The sequence below is a fragment of the Nansenia antarctica genome, assembly GCF_963989245.1.
Source record: "Nansenia antarctica genome assembly, chromosome: 1".
NCBI classification, from domain to species: Eukaryota; Metazoa; Chordata; class Actinopteri; order Argentiniformes; family Microstomatidae; genus Nansenia; species Nansenia antarctica.
The window spans coordinates 59,149,098-59,161,553 of NC_137674.1; the positions used below are offsets into that span (position 1 = coordinate 59,149,098).

The window sequence follows — 12,456 nt, forward strand, 5'->3', positions numbered from 1 at the left end:
CTAAATGTTTGTATGGTGATATTCAGGTTATGATGGAGTCATGGAGTAGCCTACACTTGCAAGTTGCGGCGCAGATCAAGAGCCACCTCGAGTCTAAAAAGGTGAAATCTGAATTAATTATTCTAGTAAACGAATAATAAGACCACTTGTTCATAATGAAGCAGTGTAGTTCATCAATGTAGTTTCTCATCTAGAGCTATGCATTACGCACGAGTTTAGGGTCGGTCAGGAAATGACCCTTGGTGCGCACGCTTCCAATAACGCAGTGTAATTAACCGTGCAATTGAGTGGAACCAAGGGGCAAAAGGGTGGATGGAGCAGACCAGTAATTGAATTTCTGCTTTTCATATAAGCTTACATTTTCCTGTGTAAATAATGACATTGTGAAAACAGTTGTGCAAGTGCGTCCTCTTCCCCATGCGCGCTATAAATACGTCAACAGATGCCGAGCTTGTTAATAATCGCCTGGTCTCATGGTGGTCAGTCAGCATAGTGCTTGTGGGTATTAAATCTGGATATCATTGTTGTTGGAGGGAAGGGGGGTTGAATGTGTAAAGTGGGCGGTGTTTAGTCTGATTGACAGTTTGTGTAATGAGCAGCGCAGCGTAAGTCTATAAATTGGGGAAGGCAATACTCCAGCATTCATTCACGAGAATACAACAAGCGGTCGACATCCACGGCGCACCACTGACACACCAATTTAGCACCAACACAAGACAGTGGTATCGAACCCACACACACACACCGACGCAATCATTGTGGAGTTCTGTGAATGCGAGGAGACTACAGAGGACAGAAAGGGGTCAGACCTGGATATTGATCTTCCGTTACACTTTCAACTCCTGGATAACCAAGGAATTCTAAGCGCGTCTTTTTGGACGTTTTCGCACATCCAAACAGGAGCAAAGGAAACGCGAAGAGAGCGCGAAGAAGGATATATATCTTTAGGTTCTTTATTTTTCCTTTTTTTGAATTTTGCCCCAAAACTTTGGAATAGGTGGCTTTGGGGGGATATATTGGCGGGTGACGCGGCTGCCCTGGAGAAGCGAGAATGGCAGCTTGGTTCACCTTTCTCATCGCATTCAGCACAACGATACTAACACAGGTAAAGAGGGATCCATCTCCTGGAGATCCCGCAAAGGAGCACACTACAAGAAAGTGCGAGGGCAATTTATTTTATCCCCAAAAATGTGCATGCGCAACGTGTTTTAAAACCATGTTCCTTTTCTTTGTAGGTATTTGGGTCCGGTGTTTTTGAGCTCGACCTGCAAGAATTAAAAAATATCAAAGGACTGCTGGCGAATGGCAACACATGCAAACCCAACTGCAGGACTTTCTTTCGAGTTTGCCTAAAGAACTACCAGGCAGTGGTGTCGCCCGGTGACTGTATCTTTGGAAGTGCCATGACACTGGTGCTGGGGACAAACTCGTTCAGCGCAAAGGAGGGTGGCAATAGACCAATTCGACTGCCGTTCAACTTTGGATGGCCGGTAAGATAGATTGCCTCAGTGAATATTATTCTCTGCTATGTAGGCTATGCTATGCTAAGGTCAGTGTTGTTGTTCAACGGAGCAGTTGCAATAGCGTTGGAGAGCGCACCGTTATTCGTTAGCTAATCCATCATTAGGTAATGCTCTATCACCAAATGGATAGGATTGCGACGACATTTCAAGTTGCAGCTTGTCCAGGAGGTTCGATTAGACGTTTATATGGCATGCAAATATTTTATTTAAAAATGTATGATATCCAGTAGGCCTAATGAATAGCCTTCAGTTAAGAGAAATTGGTAAAGTATCTTATCTTAGAGTGCATTGTATGAGTTTTCTATAGCCTACAGAATGTTGAACACTATGGCTAATAACTGGTTGTTCTTTATCTATAGGGATCGTTTTCTTTGATAATTGAAGCCTGGTATTCACCTTTTGCCGATCTACCTGTAGGTAAGTGGACCTCTTCATGACCACTAGAGGGGGACCTTTCTATATATTTCACTTCTTAGGCCTCCATACCTTTTTTTTTAACACTTATGCCTACACATTATACATTGCCAATAAAGCATACTTTCCCACCTTTATTGATTCTTGAGGTCTCAATGGTTCATTGTTACCTATTTTTCACATTTTCACGCCTATTCAGGCCTTTGTTGTAGCTTCAAAACACCTTTTTCATTCTTATACTCCAACACAATTGAACTTCCTTTGGTTTATTTTTGGCGTGGGAAAGAGCACTGGGTTCTAGTGAGAATACACAGGGCCTGCCAAAAGTCCCTGACTGCATCTTCCTGTATTTTACACCTTTCTCTGTTCCGCCCTTTGGAGGAGGGAGGCTTGGGAATGTTTCTGCTGACAAAAAGGAAGAGGAAATTTAAATCTTAGTTTATCCTCCATCTAAACCATAATGGTTATGGGTTTTGATTAGGGGGTCATCAGCATCAAGCACTTTGGCAATGAGCATATTCAAATTACAGGGAAGGAAAATGGATGATTTCATATTGATGCGGAACAGCAGCCATAATGATGATGAGCCATTTTAAACTAAACTGAATGGCCACCAACCTCACCTCTAAATATTTTGTCCTCTTTCTCTCTTTCTTTCTCTCTCTCGCTCTCTCTCTTACAGACACAAACAACCCAGACTTATTGATTAGCTCTTTTGCCATCCAAAGACAGTTGGGAGTAGGGGCCGGTTGGTCTCAGGATGTACAGACCGGGAAGCAGACAGAGCTAAGGTACTCTTACCGGTTCATCTGCAATGAGAATTACTACGGAGAAAGTTGTTCCAAAATATGCACGCCCAGGGACGACCGTTTTGGCCACTACACCTGCAACCGTGATGGGCAGTTGTCCTGTCTGCCCGGCTGGAAGGGGGAATACTGCGAAGAACGTAAGCATCCAGAGAACCACCACAGTCTTCTGGCCCTCAGAGCTGAGGTTTTACCTCAGCAGTGTCACATCTGTGTGTTGGCTTCACTGTTTTTTGCATGGAGAAGGCTATATTATTTATGTGTATGTTGCACTTTTCGCGTTGTGTTCCGAGCTTGAGATGTTGGCAGTTATTTGTGATGACCTGTGGTCTCCTACGGAGGTGTTCAAAGACCTCAACGAAAAAGGTCTGGACTTTTATGACGCTTCTAAGTGCACTTGCTGGCGACCACAGGATCTCTGGTTCAGTCCACCTGTTTCCCCTCAGAGGTGGGATGACTCAGCCTCATGCCTTTGTTGGAAGCCGGGCCTTCCCTGTGTTTAAGTTTGCACCTGCAGAGAGAGGAAACAGTGTTGCCTCCCTTTATGTAAGCTCACTCAAGTTGCTCCCTAGAGGACCTGACATGTATTGAACAGGAGGTAGTGGGTTTACACACAGGAAGGTCGGAGGAGTAACAGCATATTTTGAGTTGCAATGTTGGTTGGGGGTGCCATATTTGAGATCTAAACCCTGTGAGATTGGATAGAGGCATTTATTCATAATAGTAGGATATGAATAGTGTATGATGCGGCATAAACTTATGAATAATACGCATTTTGCACAGGCGGTTGAGCAATGTTGAGTATGATAACGGGCTTGTTCCACAAACCGCTGGCCTAAACACAGCCTCAATTCACTGTCCTCCCACAAAAACAAAAAGCAGCCTCTCTCTCTATGTTCTGTACAGACGTGATTGAGTCCATAATAACACAGGGCTTATTGCAATTTGGCGGACAATACTAGGCTTTATGCGCTTAAGGCCTGTGACACCAAAACAAATTAATCAAAGGCACGATTCGAAAGGAAACATCGCAGAAGTAATCGTTACCATGTGCTGAAAACCACGGTGTAACCGCGTATCAGTCATCGTGTCACTTGGCGGGGAAATGAGAAATCGGAGTGTTCTATTTTGACTATGGCGCCAAAGTATGACCAGACCGTGGATCACGTGCCACAATTATATACACGTCTATCAGTCCGTCGTAGTAGGCTATACTAAACACACGTGATAAAGATAAATGAGGCCACTTGTACACTATCATTTCTCTCTCTCTCTCTCTCCCTTATATGCTACTTCGACACCCTAGAGCGCGCGTGCCTGCTCATGTAATCCCGGGGGCGAGCAGCGAGCGTCCCTAGAAGGAGCCCGGGCGGCAGCAGCACGCGCCAGGGTTAATCGCAGCATTATTATCCGACACGCGCCACCGAAATTGTAGTCTCTCTATTGTTGAGTTTGCGGTGTAGCAGCTGCAAATATGGTTCGCGCAGACTACAAACAACAATAGGGGCATCTGTCCGCTTTTGAGGGCGAGCATCTGTTCGGGACTAACCGGCCGCTTACCGTCAGTCTCCTATCCTCTCCGAATCAGTGTCAGATAGACCATTATACAACACAACACAAACAACCCGTAAATCAACTGGATTCCTCATAGAATTGGGTAGTGTGATAGGTTTAGTGCAAGTAGGTGTCTCTTTAAAGGGGGGGGGGGCATTGTTGGTGGGGTTAGTGTGTGTGTGTGTGTGTGTGTGTGTGTGTGTGTGTGTGTGTGTGTGTGTGTGTGTGTGTGTGTGTGTGTACGTGTGCGTGTGCGTGCGTGCCTGCTTGGAAGAGAGAGAGAGAGATCTAACAATGTTTTGACAGTTCATAAACATTTCAGTTACAAAGTAAACATTCTGAACCCCATCATACATCCTCAAGAAGCAAAGTTGTATTTCATTTCTATGCATGATATACAGTACAGGACGAAAACCTTGTAATTGTTGAAGACACACAGTACAACAACTTATGCTTGAGTTGGCCTTAGCTTTGTTACCATCTCATGATTAAGGCTAAAGGCATGGCTTTTAAGTCCTGTTATGGATCAGTCTGACACACTGGACTAATCTTTGCTGTTGTGTTTTTTCTCTGTGTTTAGCGATCTGCCTGGAGGGCTGCAGCGAGGGGAATGGGAACTGCTCCAGGCCGGGCGAGTGTGTGTAAGTAACATGAAAATAATTAAATATATACAATTTATGTACTTGCAAGTAGAAGACTGTGCATGAAACACATTTGACAGCTTTAGTATTGCTGGTATTTCTCCAAAGTGCTCAATCTGTTCATGTTATTCTATGTGATGGATGTGAACATTATTCAGCAAAGCTCACCTGAACAAGCAGCCAGCAGGCCAGCAGCCATCTCTCTCTTATTCTTTTTCCATTTTCTTTCAATCTATCTTTGTAGTCTGTCTCTCTCACTCACTCACTGACCCATTCGGTGAGCTTTTCGTACTTCTCCCTCTTTAGGTCACCAATCCTCCAGTCCTCCCACTATTAAGGCTGACCTAGATAAACGCTCGTAGCCTTACAATATATTAGAACTGCTATTTTCATGCCGATGGTCACTCAGTCGAGCGTGAAGGACGGCTCAAAGACACCCTAAGCCTCGCAATCTCCCTTAAGTTGCCTGTCCTAGCTGGGAATTTGATTTCACTGTGGAACATGAGAAAAGAGAGCCATTTACTGTAGACTGACATGTCAGAGTATAGGCTTCCTTTACCAACAGCTCACTTTTGGCTTTGTAGTCATTCCCTCTGGTTGGTGTCGTGTGGACATTTACCTTTATGCAGCAGTTGATTCATTCATCTGACTGTCAAATTGTTGGTCCATGTAGTCATACTAGTACTGGCAAGTTGTGTATTCTGTCAAAGGCAGAGCTGATTGGTTTGCATGTTTATTACTGTCGCAACTGGTTGATTTGTCTATTGCGATTGGTCAAGGTGTGTGATCAGTCATTCATTGTTTGATAAATGTATGATAGTGTACTAACCTATGGTCTCCTCTGTACCTCTCAGGTGTAGAGAAGGATGGCAAGGCACATTCTGTGACCAGTGTAAGAAGTACCCGGCCTGTAAGCACGGCACCTGCCAGCAGCCTTGGCAGTGCAACTGTAAAGAAGGCTGGGGAGGGCTCTTCTGTGACCAGGGTAAGACCACAGACCTCTGTTACCTCTATGCTCCTCTGAAACAAAGCACAACTATGGGAACCAGGCACTAATGATACAACGTTTGACCTATACTGTACCTAAAAAGCTGCTGTACTTACCGTACACAAGTTTGTTGACACTGTTACTCTCAAGCGGAATCGCCTTTCTGTGCTCTTCTGACATGAGGAGGGTATATAGTTCACTTCCTTGTAGGTTGTTGTACTATATTAACAGCGGAACACTTCTCCTTCCCACCCCCCAGACCTGAACTTCTGCACCCACCACCGGCCTTGCGTGAACGGGGCTACCTGCATGAACACAGGGCAGGGTAGCTACACCTGTACCTGCCTCCCAGGGTTCACCGGGGTCAACTGTGAGCTGGAGCTGAAGGCGTGCGACAGCAACCCCTGCAGGAACGGAGGACTGTGCACGGTGAGTAGTCACTAGATGGCCATGCCGGGAGGGACATCTGTTCTATTATTGTCAAAACCGATAAGAAAGTACTGTATAGTACTGTACTTATAAGCTATAGCTGCTGCTCAGAGAACTAGCTTTGTCCAACCACAACAGACCTTTTTGAACACGTAGGAAGTGTATCTTTCGCTTTCTTTCTCTTCAAGTGAAAACCGGCTGAAGTGAAAGTAACCGTGTGAACGTGCCACACTAAGGACATAGTTCCTTGAAGTACCACACCCCAGAGGTCCGATTGAGGACAACAACTGACCTGCTTCTCTCTTTCTCTCTCTCTCTCTCTCTCTCTCTCTCTCTCTCTCTCTCTCTCTCTCTCTCTCTCTCTCTCTCTCCCTCCCCCCCTCAGAACCTGGAGAGTGGCTACCAGTGCACGTGTCTGCAGGGCTTCGAGGGCTCCCACTGCGAGCACAGCCTGCTGACATGCGTCGACTCCCCCTGCTTCCACAGCGGCCAGTGCCGGGAGAAGGACAACGGACGCAGCTACGTGTGCGAGTGTCCCCGCGGATACACCGGACTCAACTGCGAGAAGAGAGTGGACAAGTGCACGTCCCTTCCCTGCGCCAACGGTACGCCCCCCCCCCCACACACACACACACGCCGCCTTCCCCCTGTTCCCCCTCCTGACCTCCCCCTCCTTCCCCCCTGTTCCCCCTCCTGACCTCCCCCTCCTTCCCCCCTGTTCCCCCTCCTGACCTCCCCCTCCTTCCCCCTGTTCCCCCTCCTGACCTCCCCCTCCTTCCCCCCTGTTCCCCCTCCTGACCTCCCCCTCCTTCCCCCCTGTTCCCCCTCCTGACCTCCCCCTCCTTCCCCCTGTTCCCCCTCCTGACCTCCCCCTCCTTCCCCCCTGTTCCCCCTCCTGACCTCCCCCTCCTTCCCCCCCCCTCCTGACCTCCCCCTCCTTCCCCCCCCCTCCTGACCTCCCCCTCCTTCCCCCCTGTTCCCCCTCCTGACCCCCCCCTCCTTCCCCCTGTTCCCCCTCCTGACCTCCCCCTCCTTCCCCCCTGTTCCCCCTCCTGACCTCCCCCTCCTTCCCCCTGTTCCCCCTCCTGACCTCCCCCTCCTTCCCCCCCCCTCCTGACCTCCCCCTCCTTCCCCCCCCCTCCTGACCTCCCCTTCCTTCCCCCCCCCTCCTGACCTCCCCCTCCTTCCCCCTGTTCCCCCTCCTGACCTCCCCCTCCTTCCCCCTGTTCCCCCTCCTGACCTCCCCCTCCTTCCCCCCTGTTCCCCCTCCTGACCTCCCCCTCCTTCCCCCTGTTCCCCCTCCTGACCTCCCCCTCCTCCCCCTGTTCCCCCTCCTGACCTCCCCCTCCTCCCCCCTGTTCCCCCTCCTTCCCCCCCCTCCTTCCCCCCCCCCCTCCTGACCTCCCCCTCCTTCCCCCCTGTTCCCCCTCCTGACCTCCCCCTCCTTCCCCCTGTTCCCCCTCCTGACCTCCCCCTCCTTCCCCCCTGTTCCCCCTCCTGACCCCCCCCTCCTTCCCCCTGTTCCCCCTCCTGACCTCCCCCTCCTTCCCCCCTGTTCCCCCTCCTGACCTCCCCCTCCTTCCCCCTGTTCCCCCTCCTGACCTCCCCCTCCTTCCCCCCTGTTCCCCCTCCTGACCTCCCCCTCCTTCCCCCCTGTTCCCCCTCCTGACCTCCCCCTCCTTCCCCCCTGTTCCCCCTCCTGACCTCCCCCTCCTTCCCCCTGTTCCCCCTCCTGACCTCCCCCTCCTTCCCCCCTGTTCCCCCTCCTGACCTCCCCCTCCTTCCCCCCTGTTCCCCCTCCTGACCTCCCCCTCCTTCCCCCTGTTCCCCCTCCTGACCTCCCCCTCCTTCCCCCTGTTCCCCCTCCTGACCTCCCCCTCCTTCCCCCTGTTCCCCCTCCTGACCTCCCCCTCCTTCCCCCCTGTTCCCCCTCCTGACCTCCCCCTCCTTCCCCCTGTTCCCCCTCCTGACCTCCCCCTCCTTCCCCCTGTTCCCCCTCCTGACCTCCCCCTCCTTCCCCCTCCTGACCTCCCCCTCCTTCCCCCTGTTCCCCCTCCTGACCTCCCCCTCCTCCCCCCTGTTCCCCCTCCTGACCTCCCCCTCCTTCCCCCTGTTCCCCCTCCTGACCTCCCCCCCGCCCCCCCCCCCCCCGAATTCCTCAGCCTGGAAGTAGTGTAGAACAACAGGAATCGGTGGGAGCTTTGGGTCTATTGTCCTCCATGTAAACATGCCACGGCCTGCAGTCCAATGTTCCGTCAATGTCACCACTGTACAGTAGCTGTTGAGGAAAAGGTGACAAATATCACATTGGCTTCGTTTGGCAATGTTGGTCTCCTATCATAAACAGTCCAGATTTCCTGCCGTTTGCAGGAGCGTAGTATAATGCGAGTCTTTATGTGATATGAATGTGATTTTTAGGAATTTATAGATCTGTAAACATGTCTCGGTAAACATGGTCTTGAGAAAGCAGTGTGTTAAAGCACTGCATACTGTATGTTAGTAATCAGATTTTGTAATAATTGACAAGAAGATAGTTAGCATGGCCACACGCAAGTGTGTGTGTGTGTGTGTGTGTGTATGTGCGAGCGTGCGCGTGCGCGTGCGTGTGCGCGTGTATGCCTGTATGAGTCTAACGGCTGTGTCTCCTCTCTTACAGGGGGTCTGTGTGTGATCCATGGCGGCTTTCGTCTGTGTAGCTGCCGGGCAGGTTTCACCGGGCCGCACTGCGAGATCAACATCAACGAGTGTGCCGGCAACCCCTGCGTCAATGGAGGCACCTGCCTCGACCGCATCAACGACTACACCTGCGCCTGTCCCCCGGGTTACGCCGGACGCAACTGCGACAGAGCCCTGGACGAGTGCTCCCTCCGCCCCTGCCTCAACGGAGGACTCTGCACCGGGGGAGGAGGTCCAGGCAAACCCCCCGCCACCTGCATCTGTCCAGCAGGCTTCACCGGCCCACGCTGCCAGTACTTTGCAGTAACCATGCCAGTGGGACCGGGTGAGGCACAAGATGGCTTCCAGTGGGCAGCAGTTTCCTTGGCTGTGGGGCTGGTGGCTCTGCTGGTGTTGCTGTGTATGGTGGGGCTGGCTCTGCGCCACATCCACCGACAAGCAGGGAGGGACAGGGGAGACGGCGAGACCATGAACAACCTATCGGACGTGCAGAGGGACAACCTGATCCCGACCGCGCAGCTGAAAAACACCAACCAGAAAGTCGGTCTGGAGGTGGACTGTGAATCGGAGAAGTCGAACTTTATCCACAAGAACTATCACTTGGACTCTTACAACTCAAAGTCAAAAGAGTTTAAAGATGAAAAGACGCAAGAGGATAAAAGTCACATCTACGAGAAGTCTTTAGAAGACAAAATACCATTGAGTAGAATGTACAGGTAAAAGGAATACTGTTTTATTTGTGAGTGCTTCCATACATTATTCCTGAGCTTTGAATGTTATATCACATCCTCAAAACTATCTACAGTACCAGCTGGCACTTATGCCATGTCAGGCATTGCCACTCTAAAAGAAGAAATAATCTAAGAATAAGTGTCAGTCTATGCATGAGGTAGAGACTATGGATTCTGGGTATTTCTAGAGGTTTTTACATATTTTTGGTTTATTGTGAAAGAAGGAAAGGAAACCCATTAATTTTGTCACACCATGCTTGACTACAATAGTTTGAACGTTGCCACCACTTCCCTCAAACACCAGAGCACATTTACTGTAATGTGCTTGCGCACACTCACACACACACAGACACACGCACATTCACGTGCACACACACACACACACACACACACACACACACACAGACACACACACTGCTGGGTCACACAAGACTTGAAGTATCCTCAGCCAAGTCCAACACCCAAGGAACCCAATCTACAAAGCAACACCTCTAATAATTTCAAATGCTCTTTTACAAACAACAGACCTCAAACAAACCTCCAAACTTGGATACTCTACACTGTTCTTAATTTGCACACAGTTTATGTTATTGCCTATTCCTTGGCTATGCTCCCCCCATCTCCCCTGTCTCCCTGCTCTGCACATGTCCACCCCCGCCAGCGCCTATAACACATAGCAGTGCCATGTGCTTCTACTTTGTCTGTTTTAACGTGGACTTGTGATTTGTGTTTGCAGTGAGAAGCCCGAGTGTAGGATATCAACGATATGCTCCCCCCGAGACTCCATGTACCAGTCTGTGTTTGTTATAGCGGAGGAGAGGAGGGAGTGCGTCATAGCAACTGAGGTAAAAAAAAAAAAAGGAAAAGTGTTACATGACATCTCAGTTTTTAAAAGTGCTACATGTCATCTCACTGATGGTATCAATGACTCTCACATGCACAGTACATTTCCATTTATGGTTGGTGCCAGTATTGCTTTTTATAGATCCACATTGTGTAAGTGCTGTGGGCGTTCTTGCAGTTGAACGTGCACTAGGTGAATACAGATGGAGTCATCACATTTGGAAAGGCTCTTACAGCTATAAAAGCTGAATGATTATTCCTCAGCCAGACAATTTTGATATCCTAGAAAAGTACCTAAAGCACAGCCTTTAACTTCACTCAACCGGTCTCCACTCTGCATGTGTTTTTGTTCAGTTTGGCTATTCTTTGTCTCGCAAGCGCTATGATTTAACACCATGGTGATGTGTGGAATTGAGAGAGGATGCTGCCAAGCAAAACAGAATGGTGATAGCATACCAGCTATGATAGATAACATAACAATGTTCTTATGCTTCTATGAGCCTTATTGTCTTGGGATGTGTGCAGTTTCCTATTTCCCACAGCTGGTTTCTAATTCTCTCTTCCTCTCCTCCTCCCTAGGTATAAGCTGTGAGGCGGTATGGAAACTGTGGGATGTGAGGAGAAATACACAATCGAGGCAGAATATTAATTCTGGATTGTTTACAAAACCCTGAGAAGAGACTGGAGATGATGTTTGATGATCCACTGCTGCTCTGGAACACTTGAGAACTGGAGAGAGCAGAGCGGAACCTCTGCTCTGTGAACGAACGCTAGAGAACTTTACGTTTGACTGAGTGTTTGTATACAAAACGTGGACAGTCATGGACCTTTTCACTTCTGGGAACGGTTAACTCGACTGGCTGACTGACTGACTGACTGACTGCACAGGATGTGGAGACCGATGGAGTGTCAGCAAAACAATGAATCTGAACTGTCCTTGGCAGTAAGGGGAGGTGAAGCAGGAGAAATCACCCTTCGTAGTTGACCCAGCGTTTTTTGGATAATCATGGTGACTTTGACAGCCAACCAATCAAAAGGAGGTGCCTGAGATTCGACCCCCCCCCCCCCACACACACACACACACACACACACTCCCCTGGCCCCCCTGGCCCCCCCCATTCCTCCAGCCAGCTTCGCCAGCTATGCAAGACTCAGGGTCGAGAGGGTCGAGAGAATCCAACTCACCCACTGTTGAAAAAACCCAACCACAGAAAAACACTGAGAACTATGAATGTCTGAGAAACTTCAACTGTAAATCACCGGTTGGACTTTTCCATTGCAATGGTGAAGATTGTATGCAGCCCAAAATCACTATAAGCCTTAAAAGAGTGGGTTTGAATGCTAAATGTGTGCCCTCGTCTCTTCTTGGATCATTTGCACTACAAAAAAAACAGAGGGGAAAAATACTTTTAATTAACAGGGATTTTGAGAGAAAAACCACAGGAGCGCAATATACAGTTCTGTGCCAGCAGGATCCAAGAGGAAGGGAATTTACCAGTTTTTATGCAACACAGCCCAAAAATACAAAGAGACACACGGGGGAAAAGAGACTGTCACACCACTGCCTGCCTATAATGAGTTTTGAAATTACAGAACCAATAATGTAATTTTTTAAATGATGATTATTTCCAGAGTTTAATTTAAATATGACACACTGCTCTTTATATGTTTTATAATATTATTTTGTATATAATGCATATTTATAAGGACCAAACTTCTGAAGAATAAAACTTTAATTCCTTCGAACTGTTCTTAATTTGATGCCAGCAAATGAAAAATGAAATTATTTTTGTGGTGTTTTTTGAATAATGAAACTTGAGTATAACTAACGCTGTGTGGTTTCCTGTTTCC

General features: G+C 48.8%; 1 protein-coding gene across 1 annotated transcript; it reads left to right on the forward strand.

Moving 5' to 3' along the window:
* Nucleotides 1–1,051: 1,051 nt before the first annotated feature.
* Nucleotides 1,052–11,309, forward strand: dll4 (delta-like 4; the record flags this gene model as incomplete). Its single annotated transcript, XM_080534779.1, has 11 exons — nt 1,052–1,105; nt 1,236–1,490; nt 1,883–1,940; nt 2,620–2,883; nt 4,878–4,938; nt 5,793–5,923; nt 6,186–6,355; nt 6,741–6,960; nt 9,012–9,747; nt 10,499–10,607; nt 11,185–11,309. The coding sequence occupies 11 exons, from the start codon at nt 1,052–1,054 to the stop codon at nt 11,188–11,190; spliced, it is 2,064 nt and encodes a 687-aa protein (XP_080390905.1). The 3' UTR covers nt 11,191–11,309.
* Nucleotides 11,310–12,456: the final 1,147 nt, after the last annotated feature.